Raw genomic sequence first — 22,882 nt, forward strand, 5'->3', positions numbered from 1 at the left:
AAATAAAAATAGCCAGGTGTTGGTGGTGCACGCCTTTAATCCCAACACTGGGGAGGCAGAGGCAGGCGGATCTCTGTGAGTTCGAGACCAGCCTGGTCGACAAGAGCTAGTTCCAGGACAGCTTCCAAAGCCACAGGGAAACCCTGTCTCGAAAAACCAAAAAAAAAAAAAAAAAAAAAAAAAAAAAGCCAGATGTGATGGTACACACCTTCAATCCTAAGGCTAGGGAGGCAGAGGCAGGTGGGTCTCTAAAGTTTCAGGCCAGCCTGGGCTACATAGTGAGACCCTGCCTCAATAATAAGCAATTAAATAAATAAATAAATAAATAAATAAATAAATAAATCTTTTTAAAAAAATCATATTTTGGGTAATTCTGACTAGAAACCCAGACAGGAAATTCTCTGGCCGCCCTCTTTATAAATGTGTGGGAACTGTACCTGAGCTGTGTACCTCACAGGGCTGGTGGCTGGGGGCGGTCTCCCATGAAGACTCCTCAAGCACACATTCCCGTGACTGACCAAATACTTGAACATTGCAGTACACTGTGATGTTCCTTACAATCTTTCTTCTGTAGAGTATGCCCCCAGACTCCCAGGGAGGCCCCAGCCCTCCTCTGCACCCTGCGCATGCCTGACCTTAAGCAGGAGTCACCAGTTGCAGCTGGCTCCCTGGGAGAAAGCAGTGCTTTGAACAGTTAGAAAAGTTAAACAAACAAGCAAGCCGCTCTGCCCCACGCCCGTGTTGTTTACGAACAAACAATGGCAGGGCGCTTCTCCCGTGGACAGTCAGGGAGTGTGGCAGAAAACCGTGCCTGCTCGGCTCTGAATAAAGAGGGATTGTTCCCAGGACAAAGATGTAAGGGCTGCTTTGGGAGCCTGGGATGAAGTCACCACCGCTCTTCCCTCCTGTCAGAAAAGGGACAGGAAATGCCATCTCTGGGGACCCAGAGGAATGCTAGCTGCTCTCCCTGTAATAAGATGCTTTGGGTCTATTTTTAAACAAATAATAGACTAAAAAGAAAGAAGTAAAAAGAGAAAGAAAAAGAGATGCCAAGTAGTACCCTAGGTCACCTACAAGTATTATTATTTTCATTTCAGTTTTCTTTTTGTTGTTGTTGTTGTTGTTGTTGTTTTATTTTGGGGGGAGGTGTTGTTTTGTAGCCCTGGCTATACTGGAACTCACTATGTAGACCAAGCTGGCCTTGAACTTGGAGATCCACCTGTGTCTGCCTCCTGAGTGCTGGGATTAAAGGGCTGCACTATTACACCCAGCTCTCAGTTCAGTTTTTGAGTTGTACTCAAGTCTATAGAAGAAACAGCCTTCAGCCAATGGTCTGGCTCAGTGGGTAAGGTGCTTGGTGTGCAAGCATGAGGACCTGCATTCAGACACTACCACCCATCCCACTCCACCCCCTGCAATGCTGAGCATGGCAGTGTGCACCTGTACTCCTAGCACCAAGGAGGCAGGGATAGGAGGAGCCTTGGGGCTCACTGGCTAGCCAGCCTAGCAAAACTGTCAAGCTCCAGATTCAGTGAGGGACCCTGTCTTAAAAAATAAAATGGAGAGCAATATTGGAAGCCACCCAATATATGACTTCTGGCTTCCATATGTACATGAATGGGAGATTTAACAAGAGAGAGAAAGAAAAACCTGAATATGGTTGGATGGCTCACATGTTTAATCCCAGAAGGCAGATCTCTGAGTTTGAGGCCAGCCTAGTCTACATAGAGAGTTGGATAGCTACAGCCACACAGTGAGACCCTGTTTCAAAAAAGCTGCACTGTGTGGCTTGAACCTGCAATCCTGGCACTTGGGGGGGGTGTGTGTAGACTGAAGTGAGGTGAGCGGTGTGGAGGCTGAGGCAGGAGATTGCTAAATTTGAGGACAGCCTTGACTACCTACATAGTGCGTACCAGACCAATCAAGATGTCCACACAAAAAGAGTCTCAAAACTGTAACAAAACCCAGTAGGAAACAACTGGAATCTAAAAAGAAAGTGTCAACTTAAAGGGAAATAAAGAGGACAGTATCTGTGGTAACTTTACTGTCTTGTAGGTTGACATGTGCTTATCACTTACTCTGCAAGGAGACAAGACTGACTTTATATCTATCCACTAATGGTTAAAAAAGCAAAACGGAGCACTGTTGTGGAAACAGCCACTTCAAACACAAACAGGAAAATTTGAAGACTAGCACTGCATCGGGAGCAGTCATTCGTCTGGAATCTTAAACACAGCTCAGATTCCACAGATGGAAACAAAAGGATACAGACTTTAAAAGGGCAAAGACAGAAGGGGCCTCCTGAAAGCACATGTGGGGTGGTCCCCTGGATTGGCAGTGTTTCAGACAGGGCCTCACTATGCAGTCTAGCTGGCCCTGCCTCAGCCTCCCCAGTGCTGGAATGGCAAGTGTGCACAGCCCTGGCTTCCTTAGGGATCTGACTATATATCTGTGTGGTGTGGATCAAGTATGATAACACCTTGTGGAAGCTGATCACCCTGCCTGTCTGGCATTCTATACCCCATCTAAACCCCAAAAGAGAAACACAAGGTGGATATAGCCATGCCTTCTGCTTTTATTTCCTAAGGTCTATGTTCTGGAATCCATATTTTAAAAGTCCTTCAATGTGGGCATTTCAAGTCTCATAAAGTCATACTAAAGGCGTGCCCAACCTCCCACAACACTGATCCACAAGGCATACTTTGAGGATCCAAACAGAGTGCAGGGTCTCAATGAATGAGGCTGGGCTTCCTGGCCTTATTTATCTAGCTGCCCTTTTGTGCTTGGATCCCCGTTGTTTTCTGGATAGATGCCCCACCCAGAAGCTCCACACCTAGCACCCTAAGTTATGTTTAGTCTCCTCTGTAAAGTCATCCTGTGTACCCATGCCTCAACGCTCTATCCTTGCAGGACCTAGGTTAACTCCAATGATAGAAGGGCCAACTTGAAAGGACCAACATAGACTCTTCTAAGAGTACAAAGCTGTTGGCTCTAAATCAAAGCAAGGGCCTCCATGATGGGTTTAGAGGAGTGCCAGGTGGAAAAGAGAACCCTCCAGTGCCCCATGGCTGAAAGGTCTTCTTGTCTAATTCCGTCACCCACTAGGGGACAAGTGCAGGCCCAGGTGCATGTGGGAATGGTTGAGACATAAGGCATGCAGTGCGATACAAGAGAGCCTCGTGCCTGGAGCTCATTAGATCCAAGACAGAGTAAGGAAGACAGAGTGTGTGGGAGAAGGGCAGGCAGCCTGGGACACCACTGGAGCAGACGCTAATGAGTGACACACATGACTGAACCGAAAGGCTGGGGGATGGACCCTCCTCCACAGTATCTTGGAATGATGAGCAATTTGCAGATACTCTGAGATACCATATCTAAAACTGAGTGAAGGCAGAGGGAGATTGGGCCTTGTCCTTGGATGGTCTCCGTGGCCGGGGTGAGCATGACTGCTGGAATCACCACAAGGGAAGTTAGTGGAACTCTTGGATTGGCATGATAGGAAAGACAGTCAAGTGACTGCTCAGTGAGTGAGTACAGGACACACCGGACCAGGAACAAGTGGGAGTGAGACAGGCCTGGCAATGGCTAAGACACAGAGCTAGACAGTTGCTTTGCTGACTCCAGGGCCAGCATGGAAGCAGAGAGCTGAGTGAAGGGGTGCAGTGCCGTCCTCTAGGTGACAGATGATGACACATGGAGTCCTAGGCAGACAGGAACTCCTGATGAGTGGAGAAAAATACAAGCTCAGAACTTTTACTGACCCACCAGGACTGGATGACAGATAAAGAGATAGAGGGTGGGGGCTCTAGCTCAGTAGTAGAGCACTTGGCTAGCATGCCCTAGGTTCTAAGTCCTAGGTTCAATCCCCAATATTGTCAGAGGGAGAGAGGAAAGCAAAGGAGAGAGAGGGAGTGAGTAAGAGGAGATAGAAGGAGGGAGGCAGGGAGAGAGAGAAGCAAAGTCCTGGTTGTATTTCAAGCACATAAAAATCAAGAAGAAAATGTAAACGCCCTGTCAAGGAAGCCTGTTGCCCCAACGAACAATGGATGTGGGCCCGGCCTCCATCCCCAACACCCTATATATGGGGAGAGCTGCTGCATGTTTACCACCCCGGCTCTTGGGAGGTATAGGCAGGAGGACCAGGGGCATCTTTAGATACACAGTGGTTTCAAGACCACCCTGGACTGTAAAAGACCCTGTCTCAAACCAAACCAAACCAAACAATCAAAACCAACAAAAAGCCAGGCATTGGTGGCACATGCCTTTAATCCCAGCACTGGGGAGGCAGAGGCAGGTGGAGCTCTGTGAGTTTGAAGCCAGCCTGGTCTACAGAGCAAGTGCCAGAACAGGCTCCAAAGCTACACAGAGAAACCCTGTCTCAAAAAACCTAAACAAAAAGCAAGCAAACAAACAAACAAAAAAAAAACAACAGAAAGTCTCAGGGAAAGCATTCAATGATCTAAACACTTCCTGTCCTCTGCAGGTGTCTGCCCAGGCTTGTGAAAGCTTCAAAAGCCACTAAGGGCATTGATAATTGTTTCCTCTACAACTTCCTAGATAGTTATTGGGGAAAAGCAATGCTCAGTGCCCAGGCAGGGATCAATGAGCAGATTTTCCAGCTACGGAGAGAAGTGTTCCTGCAGCTCCACTCAGGCTGGTGAGACCATCTGGTCTCCTCAGCAGGAGCCTCACATCTCTACAAATTCCTAAGAGATTAGTGGTTTTCGCTGAACTGGACCACAGACAGACACAAAAGCAGAGCTCACTGAGCCTCTAAAACTCCAGTGAGTCGCTTCACTGTACAAAAGTCATCAATGGTGCTAACTGTCATCTACTCAGTGACCTAGACCTCAGATAAGACAGTCCAGGTCTCAGTGATGTGTTCAGAGACGCCTGAAAACTGATCTGATATGGAACTTTGCTGGAGACTCTGATCAGAGCTTGACTGAGGACCATAACCAGGATGCTGAAAGTACTCCTGCTTTGAGCTCACCTCACTTCTGGGCGAGCCTGCTAACCCAGGTGCAGTAGGGCAAGCCCACTACCCCCTTAGAGCCTGAGTTCTTCAAACCCAGAATCACCTACATCATGGATTTCAGGATAGCCTGGAATATAGCAAAACCCTGTCTCAAAACAAAGAGCTAAAAAGAGCTGATTGTAGATTTGTTTAATCTAACCCAATTAAAACCAGTAAGCTACAGATTAACAAAACAATAACAAGTACACTGTAAATTCATTTATGAATGACTAGAACATCTACTAAAGATCTGATTATTAAAACAATCTGTTTTCCAGAGGACACATAGAAAACAACTCTTCTATTAAACAGAGAATTGAGGATATAAACTACAGTTCGTCGAGATGACTCAGCCAGCATGTAAAAGGTGCTTGCCGCACAAACCTGGCAACCTGAGTTCAGTCCTTCCTTGTAAGCTACATGGAATGGAAGGAGAAAAACACTCCATGCAGTTGTTTCCCCACCAGCAGGGTCCTACAGACCAGCACCGTCCAGCTTCTAAGACAGACCCAAGTGTCTGTGGGGCTTTGTTCTGACCTCAGCAGAAACCAGGAAATGATATAATCTGGCTTGTGCCATTAAGGAAAGTTGGGGACCTGGAGAAGAAGGTCTGCAGGCAGGGGCTGCACCGTGCAATCAGTGGCCTCGTGGGTAAGCTAGGGAACCACTAATGAAATAAAACCATGTGAGCTGTGCTTGGCCCTGAGGTCCATGCTGCCCGGGTGTCACCCCCTCCCCCCGCTGGACCCTGTGTGACCCCACAGACCTCCTACTGGGGAGAGTTAACCTGAAGTCACAGCCAATGCTGACTACTAATATAAAAGTCAGTGCAGGACTAACCAATCCCCCAGATCATCAGTACACTAACACACCCACAGGACACAGCCCTCTAAGCTTTTTGCTCTGTCTGTGATTTTTTTTGTTTTGTTTTGAGACAGTATCTCACTATGCAGCCCTGGCTGTCTTGAAACTTACTATGTAGACCAGGCTGACCTTGAACTCAAAGAGCTCTGCCTGCCTCTGGTTTCCAAGTGCGTGCGGGGACTAAAGGCGCGTGCCACCATACCTCTCCTGTGCAGCCTGAGCTGGCCACAAACTCACTGTGTAGCTGAGGAAGATCTTAAGTCCATGATCTTCTTTCCTCTACCTCCCAAGTATGCTCCATCACACTGCCTTTTTTTATTTTATTTTTCAATTTGTTTTGTATCCGTGTGTGTACACATCCTGTGTGTGGAGGTCAGAGGACAACTTGCAGGAGTCAGTTCTCTCCTTCTACAATGTGAATCTGTGAATCTTGGGGATCAAACTCAGGTCATCAGGCTTGAGGGCTGAGGTCTTATACACTGAGCCACCTTGTGCGCTCTCTCTCTCTCTCTCTCTCTCTCTCTCTCTCTCTCTCTCTCTCTCTCTCTCTCTCACACACACACACACACACACACACCACACACACACACACACACACACACTTTTTTTTTTTTTGCCCGAGACAGGGTTTCTCTGTGTAACAGTCCTGGCTGTCCTGGCACTCACTCTGTAGACCAGGCTGGCCTCGAATTCACAGAGATCCACCTGCCTCTGCATCCTGAGTGCTGGGATTAAAGGCATGTGCCACCACTGTCCAACCACACACATTTTTTTGAGGCAGTGTCTTGCTAGGTATTCAGTTCCATCCTCCAATTTGTAATCCTGCCTGAACCTCCCAATTGATGCTTAACCACACTGAGCTATACATTCCTTCAAAATGATGGTAGTTATGACATAGGAAAGAAGACAGACTTCACAACAACACATGAAAACACCACAAATATGTATCTGTTGACAGACATTCTTTCCAGTATTTCTCGAGATTTCAAAATGTTCTTAAATGTCAGTTTAATTTAATTGCAGAATGCTTCAACAAATAGAGTGAGTGGTATTTACAGATCCTCCAGACAGAACATATGACTCCTGGGCCTGGACTGATGACTCTCCTTAAAAACAAAAGGATGGTTTAGTGGTTAAGAGCACTCACTGGCTGCTCAGTCTGTGACTTCTGTTCCAAGGGATCCAATCTCTTCTTCTGACCACTTTAAGCACCAGGAACACAGGTAGGCAAAACACTCATACACATAAAACAAAAAAGTCTTTTTGTTGTTGTTGTTTTTTGGTTTTGTTTTCTTTTGAGACAGGGTTTCTCTGTGTAGCCCTGGTTATCATGAAACTCACTCTGTAGACCAGGCCAACCTTGAACTCAAGAGATCACTTGCCTCTACCTCCCAAGTGCTGGGATTAAAGGGGTGTGCCACCACTACCACCACCACCAGCTTAAAATAAATAAATCTTAATTAAAAAAATCTTTTTAAGCAACATGGATTAAGAGATGATATAGCAGATTATAAAAAGATAATTAATCCATTTACGAGATAACAAAGGCATATGAAGATCCTGATCTATAAACTTTTAGAACTAAGTAGACTTCAACACAAGGTGTGTTAAAGTGTTTAACACAATGTGTGTATGTGTTGTGTGCACATGTGCACACATGCACACACTAGGGATGGAACCCAGAGCTGTGCACATGAGAGGCGAGTGTGCACCACTAAGCCTCACCCCTGGTCTCTCACTGGTGAACCCAGGAAAGTGCTCACCACTGCACTGCTCTCCCAGCCGTGGGCCACACCCACTGCTTCCCAGCTACTGCACTTCCTGTACCTGCCTTCTGCAACGCTGGACCTTATGAGGTGGACAAGGATGTGTTTGTCCTGGAAGAGCATGCATTTCTGTGTGAGGAAGGAGGAAAGACAGCAGGCAATTCTACCTGATACTGTAGTAGGAGCAGGGTTAGTGGGGTGTGTGTGATCAGCACACACAAGGTCCTGTCACTAGTTCTCCTCCAACTTCCCCCCAAATCTAGATACTGTAAAGAGTAATGCCAGGGGCTGGAAAGGTGGCTCAGAGGTTAAGAGTGCTGGCTGCTCTCGAGGAGGACCTGAGTTTAGTTCCCAGCACCCATGTTGGGTGGCTCAGCTTACAACAGCCTGTTAACTCCAGTTCCAGGAGATCAGATGATGTCTTCTGGCCTCAGAGGACATCTGCACACGTGTGGTACATGTACAAACCCACTGACTCAGACTGTCTCTCCCTTTAAAAGCATGGTGAAGCCAGGCGGTGGTAGTGCACACTTTTAATCCCAGCACTCAGGAGGTAGAGGCAGGTGGATCTATGAAGCCAGCAGGTCTACAAACTGAGTTCCAGGACTATATAAAAAGACCCTGTTACTAAAAACAAAACAAAGCACAAAACAAAACAAAACAAAAAAAATTGCAAAGCAAGGGAAGGTGAAAGGGGAGAGGCCAGGGGAACTTGGTTCATTGTGAGTGAAGCAGATAGGAAAGTCTGCTCTGAGAAGGCCCTGAGGTATCTGGCGAGGGCTTTCTGAGAGAGAAAAACCTGTACAAAGGTCCTGAGGCCAGAGTGCAGCAGTGAAACCAGCCACAATAACACAGCAGAAGAGGACTGGGGGAGGGGCGTGGCTCTGAGGCACTTCCCACCTCCTGACTCAGTCCTAAAACAGAATGGACATTTGCTAAGAAGGGAAAAGCAGTTTCGGTTTGGGGAGTTGGGTAAAATGCCAAGTCTGTGATAGAGGAGGGTCCGTGGCGAGAACACAGCAGAAGCCTAAACAGGATGAAGAGAGAAACCTTTGCAAAAGTCAAGGCAAGTTTGAAAGCAGGGCAGCAGGCCAAGGCTGCCGCCAGAGTCATGTGTTTATCATCTTTATACTAGGTAGTAAGGTTTCATTCTAAGTCCTGTGGTTCTGTCTCACTGCTTCCTAGCTGTCTGACAAAATAAAACGCCTCAGTGGGTGGTGGGGATGCACCAGCACTCAGGAGACAGAGGTAGGTGGGTATCTGAGTTTGAGGCCAACCTGGTTTACAGAGCGAGTTCTAGGACAGCCAGGACTACAGAGAGATACCCTATCTTGAAAAACAATAAATGAACAAACAAATAAAATGCCTTCCTTGATGGCTGGTTCAGTAGAGAATGTTGTCAAGTTTAGGGCTCCAACACACGGCTGGTTCCTCAACCTAGCAGTTGTGGATATGTGGGCCAGCTAATTGGATATGGTGGGAGGCCTGACAGTCTGAGCTTCCACTGACAGGACACCCACTACAGGCTCCAGAGAGACAGCACAGCAGGTAAAGGATTAACTCCTGCAAGTTGTCTTGAATTTCTGGTCTGCTGGCCTCAACCATATATATATCTGTCTATGACACCTGATTCTAATTTTGTTTATTTTATATTTATCTTTATGTGTATGAGTATTTTGCCTGCATGTACATATGTGAACAGCATTTGTACTTCGTACCCAAAGAGGTCAGAAGAAGGTCTTGGACCCCTTAGAACTGGAGATAAAGACAGCTGTGAGCCACAATGTGGGTGTTAGGAACCAAACCTGGGTCCTCTGCAAGAGCAGCCAGTGCTCTTAATGAACCCTCTCTCCCGCCCCTGTTTGTTTTTGAAACAGGGTCTCACTATGTCACCCTGGCTGGTCTAAAACTCCTTATGTAGACCAGGCTGGCCTTGAATTCTGCCTCCTCTACTGCTCAAGTGCTGAGATTAAGGCGTGCAGTACGTACCTGTCCCCCGCTACCCCATTTTCATTTAATACAGGGTCCTACTATGCAGCCTTGCAGGCCTAGAACTCATTGTGTAGCCCAGGTAGTCATTGAATTTGCAGAGAACTTTCTACCCCTCTCTCCCCCACGCTAGCAGTACAGGTGTGAGCCACCACTCCCAACTCCAAGTGGCTATCTGATGGGAAAACACCCAGTCCATCTTTTGGGGGAAGACACCCCAATATACATTACCGATTTCCTTTCTTGCTTGAGCTCCTGTACATATCGCATCAGGTCCACCGTGATCTGCGATGTCATGTTCTCGGAGATGACCTCATGCTGCCCGGCATAGTCATTCATCTCATTCAAGGTGGAAAGAAACGCTTTACATGCCGTGTACCTGGGGACAGAGCACACCGGCTCCTTCTCAGACAAGCCCACTTCCATCCTCACGTTTTACTTGAGGAAATATTAATTAAAATCAGTCTGCTCTGCACCCGCCCGCCTCCCATAGGATCTTGCTGGTTCATTACACGGCGGCTCAGAATTAATTACAGCCCAAACATGGCCACAGGTGCTCTGTGAAATGCAATCCCTGGCTGTATTCGGAATCCAGAACCCACCCGTGTTCACTGAATAAACACACCAGACACCTGGACCTACACCAAAGACGACATGCTTCCACCATGAGCAATGACTCATCACTGCTGACCGAAACAGATGTAGCTCTAGGATGGACAAACAATTAGGGCTCCTGACTCTACAGAGCCAGACTCTAGGACCATGGTTCTCAACCTTGGGTTCTCAAATGACCCTTTCACAGGGGCTGCATATCGGGTATTTACATTACCATTTATAACAGTAGCAAAATTACAGTGATGAAGAAGCAACAAAAATAATTTTTGTTTTTTGTTTTTTTGTTTTTTGAGACGGGGTTTCCCTGTGGCTTTGGAGGCTGTCCTGGAACTAGCTCTTGTAGGACCAACAAAAATAATTTTATGGTTGGAGTCAGCACAACATTTGGAACTGCATTAAAGGGTCGCAGCATGAGGAAGGCTGAGAACCACTGACTGCACATGCTTGCAGGGCTTCCTAAAACTTCCCTAATTAGTTTAGTGGAGTCTGGAGTGGGTCCAGTGGCTCAGTGCCAGGGAGGTTAAAGAAGTCTCATTGTCGCCCTCAAGTTGAACACAGACAGGAAAGTGGGATGGGACCTCTGTGACAACATGCACCCTACCCCACCCCCGTCCCTTCACAACCACCACACACATGCACCAGCAACGACATACTTGTATTCTTCTTCTTCCTTCGAGTTCTTCTTGGGTTGGTATTTCTTTGAAAGATTCCTAAGACAAAAATGCAGACATGTCACCTTCTTTGGAAATATACAGAGAAATCAGGAATGAAAGATGATGAATGCACTTTGCTGGTTTCTAGAAAATTCATCAAGTTGCACAGTTAAAACCCATTTGTGGGGCCAGCAGGATGGCTCAGGGGGTGAAGGCAGCTCGATACCGCTACCAAGACTAGGGACCTGAGTTTGATTCCCCAGGACCCACATGGTGGAAGAAGAGAACTGACTCAACAGAGCTGCCCTCTGACCTCTATGTCACGGTATACACCTCCTCACACACATATCATATATAGTATTAAATAAAACAATGTAGCTGGAAGGTAGTGGTGGTACACTCCTTTAATCCCAGCACTTGGGAGGCAAAGGTAGGCAAATCTCTGAGTTGGAGGCCAGCCTGGCCTACAAAGCTACACGGAGAAACCCTGTCTCAAAAAAACAAAACAAAACAAAATGTTGAAAAATTATCACTTCAACAGATGACAGGAAATTCACCTCTGTCATTTGTACATACTTATACACATAGGCTACTCTTCTATAGACATGTGGATATGTAGCAGATTTACCTAATAAACACAGATTTATAAAGCAACGCTTTCTGTAAGGGTGTGTATTGGGGGAAGGACTTCATACGGAAAGACCCCTTGTCAGTCTCTCAGAGACAAAGTAGTAAAACAAGGTCACCTCAGAGCCAGGTTGGAGGGGACAATCAGAGTGAGCAGGGTGAACACAGGTTCTTCTGTGTGTGAGAGCCGGGAGCACGGGAGAGCCCTGTGGCTGCACTCCAGGTATTTTTAGTGAGCAGTTTTCAATATTGTTAACCATAACTTAAACATTGAAAACACCGCTTCTGAGTTCACACCTCACATTCTCAAAACTGTGATTTTAAATAAAATAACTGATTTAAATCCATATTTTCTTTTTAGCTTCTAGATCTCCATAGTCATACAAGTAATTTGGATGGTACATGGAACAGAGGGAAGCCAAACCTGACTCCATGGGGCAGATGCTGCTCTGAGGCGCTGGCAAGAGTGCTCAGTGGGTAAAGGTAGTTAGCTGGCCAGCCACCAGGCCGGAGACGACCTCCACATGCACACGGTGGCTGCCCTCCCCTGCCCCCAGTAACAAACAAATACAATTTAAAGGCTTATTCTGTAGTACAGGCTAGCCTTGAATTTTCAGTGATCTTCCTACCTCAGCCTCCTGAGTGCTGGAATTATAAGCTTGAGCCACCATGCCCAGCTGAAAAAAGGTCCTCTTTTTCCAGGGATTTAATATGTAGCCAGCCTGGTCTCAAACTCACAGAGACTTGCCTACTTCTGCCTTGATTGCTGGAACTAAAGATATGTGCCACCATGCACAACCACAGGCATGAAAATAACCTTCTACCATCAATTTTTAAACAAGATCAAAGACCTATCATGCATGATTTTCTGTTAAGACCCTATGTAGCCCTGGCTGGCCTGCAACACTTTATGTAGACCACACTGTCCTTGAACTCACAGAGATCCACCTGCCTTTGCCTCCTGAGTGCTGGGATTAAAAGTATGCACCAGCATGCCAGCTGTCAACTGTTTTGCAAAAGCCTGAGTGAAAGGGTGTGTCGTGTGTGGTATATTTGCATCCAAGCTCCATAAACACATACATGCAGAGGCCAGCAGCCAGTATGGGTCCTATTCTTCCTCTCTCTGTCTTGTTTCCTTGAGACAGAACCTGGAATCCGCTGGCAGCCTGCAAGCCCCAGTGACCATCTGGTCTCCACTCCTTGCAGCGCTGGAGCTATAGGCATAAATGGCTATGGGTGTGGGTGCTAGGGTTTGAACTCACATCCTCAGGCTTGACCAACAGGCATTCTTACCTATTGAGGCACCTCCAGAGCCCCAAGTCCAAGGTTCTTTCCTCTATAAACCTTTCCCAACCCCTTGCCCTGGGGACAGGCTTCCTAGATTGTATTAAACTTTATTTATTTATTTATTTTTAAACAAAAACAAGCATGCAGGGAAGCTCGAAAAACATCGCCCTCACAGTGTGGGTCCTCTATGAAACTAGCTCTTCTGGTAGACTAACGGGAAAGAACGTGGGGGGGGGGGGCCGACAGGAGTTTATGAGGCTTCTGGCTAAGACCTGGCCAACCCTACGAACCAACCACAGGGGGACTTTTAAAGCAAACCTTTGGGCCCTTTCCAGGTGCTCTGAGCCAGGATGCCTAGGGTGGAGCCCAGGAATGCTTGGGGCTGTTCTTCCTTTTATTTTTCTGAACCACAAGATATCTGGATAATGGAGGCAGAAGGGTGCTTTCCCAACAAAGGAACACCACCACATAGAAGGTGACCAGGAGCCTGGCCAGAGGCATGGGCCTGAGTCCCAGCTACTTAGGAGACCTAGGCCATTAGATCCCCTAATGGATCCTAAGTTCCTGCCTGGACTAAGTCAGGGCTTTTATGTCTCAAATAAAAAATACAAAATGAACCACGATGTATCTCAGTGGTACAGAGATTGCAGAGAGAGACAGAGGCAGAGAGGAAGGTTTGCATTATTAGACAATAAACAACTGAACAACTGATGCTTGCCCTTAGCCCATACACTTTGGAAAGAGGTACCTGAGAACAGAGATGGACGATTTAGAGGCAACTTGGAATAGATGCTGATTCCACCCACCTGGCCACATGAAGGGAAGGAAGGCTACAGCCCTGAGTCAGTTCAGACAGGGAGGACTGGACAGGGAGGACTCACTCCGGGCAGGGGATCTGCCCTGACAATATCCACGTTGTCCTTTCCCATCTGTGGACTCTGAGGACGTGGGTAAAGTGTGGGCTAGCCTGTGGTCTCCACTCCTCAGGTCTCAAGCTGCAGGCATGTGGGAGTCCTCATAAACCTAGAGATTCCACAGGAGCATGGCCAGTTCTCCTGAATGACTCCGCCCACAGCCCAAAATGCCAAGGAGTTTCAGGACAGACAAGAGCTCAGAATCCCTAAGTCAGACCCCTTCCTTTCCCAGCTGACTCTCCGAGGCAGCTGTGCCCAGCCTCCAGCCTCTAGGCAGAGCATACAGCAAGCCTTTTAGTCTCCGAATCTGAATATAATATATCCCAAGGGGCAGTCTCTCCCAGGGCCATTGCATGTGATGAGTGTGCTGGGAGTCAGCCAGAAGACTTTCAACCTCATCTCCTTTGGCCCTTGTACTGGTGATCTTCATGGTCAACATGACTAGAGTCACCTCTGGGCGAGTCTGGGAAGGCATTTCCAGAGAGGTTTGGTGGAGGAAGATGAGCCCTGCCTGTGGGCAGCACCACCCATGGGCTGGGATCCAGAACAGAATGAAAAGTGACTCGAGCACTGCATTCCCCTCTTTGCTTTCTGACTGCAGTCACACTGTAATCCGCCGTGTCAGCTCTGCCACCATGGTGGGCTGTGTCCCCCTAAACTGTGAGCACAAACCCTTCCTTCCTATTGGTCACAGCAATGAGAAAAGTGCCTCGACAACTCCAGACGGCAGAACGTCTCATTATTCGCATTTTAAAGTTGAAAAAGACGAATCCCAGACCTGCTCCAATCCTACTGCTGTGATGCAATCACATGACTACCTTTTCCGGCCCCGGGGACCTAGAAAACGTTTTTTCTTCATCAAACTGTCCAAGTCAAGCAGACCCAATGTGAAAAGATTTGTCAGGCACTGTCAGAGAAGAGAAAGAAGAAAACCCAACCTGGAGAAAAATGAAAAACACACCAAAAAACAAGCAATTCAGCCCCCCCCCCAAGTATTTCACACTAGCAACACACTTAAAACACAAAACTACATAGCGATAGAGCTGCACTGGACAAGAAGACTCAGGAAATGAACTTTGGGCTAAAACACACCAGTGGCAAATGAATAAACAAACACACCAGGCTTTATCCAATTCAACAAGAAAGGAGCAAGATAACCACAGTGCCAAAACAGGAACATAACAGGAGCATACTGGGCGTCCAAGCAGAGAGAGCTTGGACACATGGTCACACTGCACGGATTGACTCGGAAAAAGCCAAGTTTCCCACGAGGAACATGTTCTGACGGGCCCCAGACCTTCCTACCAAGGCCATCCAGGCATCAACTATGTTTAAAGGAAAAAAGGCATGGCCAGGAGAGACCAGGCACCCAAAGCTTTTAGGCATTTGCCAGAAGTACTTTGGAGATTTCATCAGAAGGAAATGGGGAATTGCTGAGGAACTAGTGTGGCTGCTCCATAGAAAGCCAGAAGACAGTGGGACAGCAAGCCCACTCAACTCAACTCCAGGCAAGAGACAATAGTGACCCAGAGGTAGCACAGAGTCAAGGAGCAGTGGGCTGGATCCTGGGTCAGAATGGGGAGTAAGAGGATGGTGTGTCCTGATGGCTCGGTGAGGTGGGTGAGAGAGAAAGCACAAAAAGCACTTTGGGGCTTCTGCCCTAAGCCAGGGAGGGCCATGCACTCACAGGACAGGTGGAAAAGCGGAAGCCAAGTCAATGGTTTCAGACTTGTGTGAATGCAGCATTGATTAGAAATCCCAGTGAGTTTACGTAAGCTGCTTCTGCAGTCTGGAGGAGAGAAACAGCTCCGAGACACTACGGGAGGGAGTGATTGCTACACCCAGATACAGCTGGGGTCAAGGAGAGAGCACAGACTGAGGGAAAGAAACAGCAACTGGACGCTGCTCACAGCAGCATTAAGAGCAAGGATAAAAAACAGCGATGTGGGAGGAGCCCTTTGGTCTCCAGGGGGGGAAGAGGCTTCCAAGGAGGACAAAGGACCACCTCCATGCCCGCCAAAGTTGCAGACAGACCTCCACAGCACAAGGTGACAGGGGACGGAGGCATCAGGAAGAAACCAAAGAGAAATGAAGACATAAAACTCAGTCCCGGAGGGAAGACCCATGACTAGGCTGTGGCATAGCACATTTCCTTTCCTTCCTTCCTTCCTTCCTTCCTTCCTTCCTTCCTTCCTTCCTTCCTTCCTCCCTCCCTCCCTCCCTCCCTCTCTCCCTCCTTTCCTTCCTTCAAGACATGAAGTCAGTTCTCTCCTCCCACTGGACTCAAACTCAAGAGATCCACCTTCCTCTGTCTCTCAAGTACTTAGCTAGGCAGTGTAACCCATTTTCACATGAATGACAACATATCAGGACTAACCGATGTGAAGCAGCCATTTGTTAGTGAGATCCAGAGTCTTGTAGGGTTCTAGAAACTGACCTGGATCCAGCTAGTAGGAATCATGCTTTCTTGGTTTCTGCATTCCAGCTACTCAATGTAAACAAAATGTGTCATGCTAAGAGCTTTCCACAGCCAGAACTTAGATGCTTATTTAAACAACAATGATTACCCTGTGGCATCCTCCATTCTAACAGCTGAGGATGACCTTGAACTCCTGATCCTCCTGCCTCCACCACCAAGTGCTAGGATGCACCACCATACCCAGTTTACATAGTGCTGGGGATGGAACCCAGAGCTCCACGTGTACTAGGCAGGCCCTCTACCAACAAAGCCATGTTCCCAGCCCTTTCGCAACAATTTAAAAATATTTTATATCCCAAACAAATTTCCCAGATAATTTGCAAAATTTAGGAAAGCACATAAGCTCCCTGGCAGGAGCAGGGACAGTCTACACTTGTGCCATTCGTTTCTAACTGTGGCTTCCAAGGAAGTAAAATTTCCCAAGGAATTTCATGCTGGAGCAAGAGAAAGCTACAGCTTAGGGTTGGTCTGGGCCAGCAAGATGGTTCAGTGGGTAAAGGAGCTTGCTGCATAAGTCTGGTGACCTGAGTTTGAACCCTAGAACATGCAGAAGGGTGGAAGGAGAGAGCTGACTCCATAGAGTTGTCTGTGACCTTTCATTTGCGCTGGTACAACACACACACTCACACACACACACACACACACTCACACACACACACACACACACACACTCACACATACACACACACAGAGAGAGAGAGAGAGAGAGAGAGAGAGAGAGAGAGAGAGAGAGAGAGAGAGAGAGAGAGAGAGAGACCCCACAGGCCATAGGCTGAAGACTGGTATTGAGATGTCACAAACTTCTGACAACTTAGACCACCTTGCAGGACACACTAGAGCTAGGACACCACGTACTCCTTGCTTTTTATTTAAACAGCTGTCAGGACCCACAGATGGACTTGGAGGTCACTGGACCTCTTTGTTCCTCTTCAAATGTGGCCACAGAGAGCAAATATCCTTTCTCTGCTTTTCACTCCAACTTGCCTCTTTAATGGGTGTGTTGGGGACAGGTGTCTGGGACTAGCTTGTGGGAGCTGCCAGGGCCCAGGTTTCGACCCTAAAACTCCTATAAAAGTTCTTCTCAGATTCTGCTCCCTGGGACCCCTCACAGATTGCTGGAGAGGCAAACAGGGCAAACATGAACTTATTAAAGTACTACTAAAGCCGGGCAGAGTTACTCTGCAATCACAGTCCCAATCTATAGTAAAGGAAGAAAACGGTTCAGATATGCACCAGTGGCCTGTGCCAAGCTGGGGAGAGGGCTCAGCAAGTCCAGGCACTCGGTGCCAAGCCTGATGACCCGAGGTCAATCCTGGAAACCCACATGGTGGAGAAAACCAGCTCCCAAAATTGACCTCCAACCTCGCTTGATGCTGGCAGTGGCATCAAGCCTCCATACACACACAATAAATAATGTAATTAAAATTTAGAAGCAAGAAAGGGGTGAGTGGCAACAACCAGGTGCTGAGTGACAATAAGAGATGCCGTGAAAACCCACATAGAAAAATAATAAAGAACAATGAAAATATAAGCAAATGACCATGGCACAGATGAACCTCACAACAAGGAAGTCAGATTTTTTTTTTTTTTTTTTCTCTTCATGACAGGGTTTCTCTGTGTACCCCTTGCTGTCCTGGAACTCACTCTAGACCAGGCTGGCCATGAACTCACAGATCCGCCTGCCTTTGCCTCCTGAGTGCTGGGATTAAAGGCCTGTGCTACCACTGCCCGGCTCTGAAATCTGATTTTTAAAGGGTCAGAGCCAATGCTCACATCCAGGAAACTCACTGGCTCTGCTGATCCATGCCTCTCCTGGGGATGGTGGAGAGCCTTACACACGGGATTTCTGTGCTTGTCAGTACATGTGCATACTGCAACATAAAGTTTACTGACAGCCAACTTCTCCAAAATTCAACAAAAACCATTAAAAGAAAGCAAAGACCCAAGCATGGAGACTGGGTGCAGAGGACAGGGTGACAGGGAAGGGTGAGGTAAAAGTGGGGATTTACCTAGAGGCACAAGACCCTGACTTTAATGGGAAGCACAGCAAAAGAAACCAGAACAAAGCAGAACAAAAGAAAACAAAACAAAACAGTGTCTAACAGCAAGGACTTGAGTCCGGAGTGGTGGCACACACCTGCAATCCCAGTTCTCAGGAAGTGGAGACAGGAGGATCAGGAGTTCAAGGCCAGCCTCCACTATATAGTGAATTCAAGGCTAGCCTGGGTTATATGAGACCTTGTCTCAAACATAAAAATTGAACAAACTAAAGTAACAGCTTCATTTTTTATTTTTACTGTCCTATGAAAAATTAATTTTCTATACTAAAAACAGCTATTTCCAGTGACATATTACTTTATGAGAAAAGATTTTCTCTCTCTCCCTCTCTCTCTCTCTCCCTCTCTCTCTCTCTCTCTCTCTCTCTCTCTCTCTCTCTCTCTCTCTCTCACACACACACACACACACACACACACTGTGAAATAAGAATAGAAATCATGCTTGCATCTGCCTAGCAAAATGGCATGGGGAGGTGGGGTGGTAAAGGTGCTTGCTGCCAAGCCCGATGAGCTGAGTTCAATCCCCAGAACCCACACCATGGAAGGAGACAAAACCAGCTCCTTGGGTTGTACTCTGACCTCCACACAAGCACATGGCACATACACTCCCCTGCCCTAAAATAAATAAATGCAATAAAACATTTTAATAAAAAAGGGAAGTGAGCCTTCCTTTCTTGGGCCTGCAGAGCCATAGCTGCCCTTCCCAGCCATCTTACCTGAGCTGCTTGGCATAGCTGAGCTCAATCTCAGTCCTCTCCTTGACAAACTTGATGTACTTTTCAAGAATATCGATGCCCCACTGCGTGTGTTTTTCTAAGTTGTCAAACTGATCCTGTTTGAAAAGAGAGAGAGAGGGGAGTTTATTGTCTCTTTCTGTCCATAGCTACAAGTTCCAGGGATCAGCCCTCTCCATCATTCACTGATTCACGAAAGCGGCTCTAACATTTTCCATGATGACACTCGGGGGCTTTTCTGTTGAGAGCTTTACATCAACATCACCAAATTTGGGTTGAGCAAGGTCCGGAGTCAGGATCTGTGACCCATTCATCCTTGTTCTCTCTTCCTTTTAAACACATGACTTCTATATATAATTAATGTTCCATTACAAAGAAAAGTATCTCAAATGCCAAAAGCTGACAGCTCTCTCTCTCTCTCTCTCTCTCTCTCTTCTCTCTCTCTCTCTCTCTCTCACACACACACACACACACACACACACACACACACACACACACACACACTGGAGCCCACTAGGACAGAAAAGATGGCTCAGTAGTAATTGAGAACACTTGCTGCTCTTGCAGAGGGCCAGTACTTGATTCCCAGCACCCATGCCAGGCAGTCCACAGGCAAAATTCTAGCTCTTGGGGATCAGAAACCCTTTCTAGAACCCTGAAACACCTTCATATATATGTGCATATACATACACAATAAATAAAAATCATTTCTTATATTTGTTTTATGTATATGGGTGCTTTGCCTGTGTGTATATAAGTCTACCATGTGTGCCTGGTGTCCATGGAAACCAGAAGGTCTCAGATCCCTGGATCTAGAGTTACAGGCAGTTAGGAACCACCAAGTGGGTTCTGGGAATCAAACCGTGGTCCTCTGGAAAAGCAGCAAGTGCTCTTCACTGTCAAGCCATCTCTCCAGCTCTCCCCTCTCCTGGCTGGCCCGGAGCTCACAGAGATCCACCTGTCTCTGTCTCAGGAGTGCTGGGACTAAAAATGTGCAGCATCACCCCAGCATTTTTTTTTTTTTCCGAGACAGGGTTTCTCTGTGTAGCTTTGGAAACTATTCTGGCACTTGCTCTATAGACCAGGCTGGCCTGGAACTCACAGAGATCCCCCTGCCTCTCCCAAGGGCTGGGATTAAAGGTGTGCGCCTCCAATGCCCAGACATTTTTTTTTTTTTTCTAAAGAAAGAACCAGCTGCTTAAATTTGGAGAGAGGAAGTGATGGGGAAGGGTTATGAAATTCGGCATTTTTTTCAAATGAGTAAAATAGCTCAATGTAGACGTTGCTACACTGTGTGTGCCACAAACAGTGGTTGGATCCAGTGAACCAAAACTGAGCAGGGGTAAGCCACACCTTGTGTTGCTTGCAAGACAAGCAGGCATGCCAGCCTGGTGACACACAGCTGTAGAGATGGTTGGGACTCTCATGGATTTGTCCCCCTTGAGTGCAGGTGAGGGTGGGAGGGCACCAGGGAATGGGCAGGGGCGATGACATTGGAGACAGTGTAGGGTCAGTTTATCCAAGGCCTGCAGTGCACAGTGATGGAGTTCAGACTCTAGAAGGCACAAACTGCTCTTGCAAGAGTGTGACCACAGCTCTACATGGAATCACGTGACACAGAGGCCAGGAGCTGTCCTAATGATCAATCGGAAAATGAGAGCAGGAGGGAGCCATTTTGGAGACACTTGGCAAATGCTACTGTAAGCGACATGTTGGCTACACACTCTAAGCAAGGGGGAAGGGCTGCAGGGTGACTTCGGTTCGGCTTCCTGAGTGCAAATGAATAAATAGTTCAGCAGGGAGGAAGACTCTATGCAGTCTGGCCATGCGAATCGAGGGTTTGGTATGCACAACAGAGCCTGGAAGCACAGATGGACTGAGCTCACAGGAGGAGGCCTGGGGAGTGGACAGCCACTGGTCACAGTGCCAGAGGATGGGCAGCAGTACACAAGAGCAGCAAGGAGGGGAGGACTGGCCCCGCAAGTGGAGCGGAGAGCGGTGGAACAGAGCCAGAGAACGCATTAGTCAACCCAGGAGGAGTCTCGAGCCAGGTCAGATGGGAAGCATGCTGCTGCCTCAGAAGGGACCTAAGAGAGGATGAGGCTCTGGCCAGCCACAGGATTTCACTGACACAGGCCACCAACTGTCTCAGTGGCTCTGCTGTGCCCAGAATCCCTGCCTAGTTTCACCAAGACCTGTGAAGTGGGGAGGGTCAAGTCAATACATAAATGGCACACTTCAGCTGTTCTTCTCAGCCTTCCCCCTGAGATATCGCTGCCACTGGCACAGTGCTGGGGCTGTAACTCAATGGTGGAGGGCTTGCCTTGAGCACAGGAAGCCCTGGGTTCCTTACGGACTGCATGTGATAGCATACACCTGTAATCTCAGCACTCAGAAGGTGGAGGCAGGAGGATCAGAAGCTTAAGGTTATCCTCAGCTACATAGCAAATTTGAAAGCGGCCTGGACTACATAAGACCCCCATCTCAAAAAAGAGGGGAGGGTGAGCTGGCGATGGCCCAGTGGTTAAGATCACCTACTACTCTTGCAGAGGTCACGAGTTCTAGTCTCAGCGTCCACTTTGCCCTGTGTAACTTCAGGGGATCTTAGGCTTCTTCTGACCTCCTCAGGCACTGTGCTTATGTGTCCAAACCTACACACACATACGAATAATAATAAAAAGCAAAATCTTGGTCTGGTGGCAAAGGTAGGCAGATCTCTGTGAGTTCAAGGCCAGCCTGGTTTACAAAGCAAGTTCCAGGACAGCCAAAGCTGTTACACAGAGAAACCCTGTCTCAAAAAACAAAACAAAACTATCTTTAAAAAAAAATCTCTCGGGTTGGAGAGATGGCTCAGAGGTTAAGAGCACCGACTGCTCTTCCAGAGGTCCTTAGTTCGATTCCCAGCAACCACATGGTGGCTCACAACCATCCCTTATGAGATCTGGTGCCCTCTTCTGGTGTGCAGACATACATGGAAGCAGAATGTTGTATACATAATAAATAAATAAAATCTTTAAAAAAAATCTCTCATATATTACATCCTGACGGTTTCCCCTCCCCCCTCCCCCAGCCTCTCCTCCCACCTTCCCCCTCTCCTGGTTCCACTTCTCCATTTCAGAAAAGGGGAGGTTTTCCCGGAATATCAACCAAACATGATAATAAGACTAGGTACATCCCCTCATATTAAGGCTGGATGAGCAACCCAGTAGGAGGAAAAAGGTCCCAAGAGCAGGGAAAAGAGTCACAGACACCCCCCCTCCCACTGTTAGGAACCACACAAGAACACCAAGCTACTCGACCATAACATGTATGTAGAGGTCCCAGGTCACACCCCTAGGGGTTCCCCAATCTCTGTGAGCCCCAGTCAATTGATTCTGTGGGCCATGTTCTTGTGGTGTCCCAGAGTCCATAAAATCTTTATGGTCAGACACAGTGATATATACATTCATAATCTCACCCCTCAGGAAGCTGATAAGGGAGGAATACACGAGCCCAGGAATTCAAGGCCTAAGCAACATAGTGAAACTCCATAGTGAACATAATGAAACTACTATAGCTTTTGCAGTCAGCAACTACAAAAGCTATAAACACTTAACATATGTAACCTGAAGAGTCTGAAAGTAAAGCACGTACCCAAGAGACTGACCACAATCTGCCCCACAGATACATATCCGTCCTTCTAAAAGCTTGTCTTTTGATTCCTTGTGAGTGATTCAAACTCTTCAAACACAAAACAGTATTGTTGAGTGTGGAGCTCAGCTGTGCTTTCAGCTCACTTTTGCATCAACCTGAGTCAACTAGTCATGTGTCCTAGTTTCCTTCCTGTTGCTGTGATAAGACACCCAGAGAGGCAATGGAGAGGAGAAAGTGTAGGATTCCA

At 47.4% G+C, this 22,882-nt stretch overlaps 1 protein-coding gene across 12 annotated transcripts in view; it reads right to left on the minus strand.

The window, feature by feature from the left end:
* Positions 1-22,882, minus strand: part of Fnbp1 (formin binding protein 1) — a 131,373-nt gene that overhangs the window by 64,212 nt on the left and 44,279 nt on the right. For 4 of the 12 annotated variants that reach the window (XM_027423894.2, XM_035446213.1, XM_035446212.1 and 1 more), the window contains exons 1-4: positions 22,636-22,780; positions 18,985-19,100; positions 10,905-10,961; positions 9,868-10,015 (exon numbers count right to left, since the gene is read on the minus strand). In XM_027423894.2, coding sequence (XP_027279695.1) covers positions 9,868-10,015; positions 10,905-10,961; positions 18,985-19,100; positions 22,636-22,671 — 357 coding nt within the window. In that variant the 5' untranslated portion in view covers positions 22,672-22,780. Of the gene's footprint in view, positions 1-9,867; positions 10,016-10,904; positions 10,962-18,984; positions 19,101-22,635; positions 22,782-22,882 lie in introns of those variants that run through there. The other 8 variants (XM_027423891.2, XM_035446211.1, XM_027423887.2 and 5 more) reach the window with 4 other exon arrangements.

Source organism: Cricetulus griseus, chromosome 6 (genome assembly GCF_003668045.3).
Source record: "Cricetulus griseus strain 17A/GY chromosome 6, alternate assembly CriGri-PICRH-1.0, whole genome shotgun sequence".
In the NCBI taxonomy this organism is placed as follows: domain Eukaryota; kingdom Metazoa; phylum Chordata; class Mammalia; order Rodentia; family Cricetidae; genus Cricetulus; species Cricetulus griseus.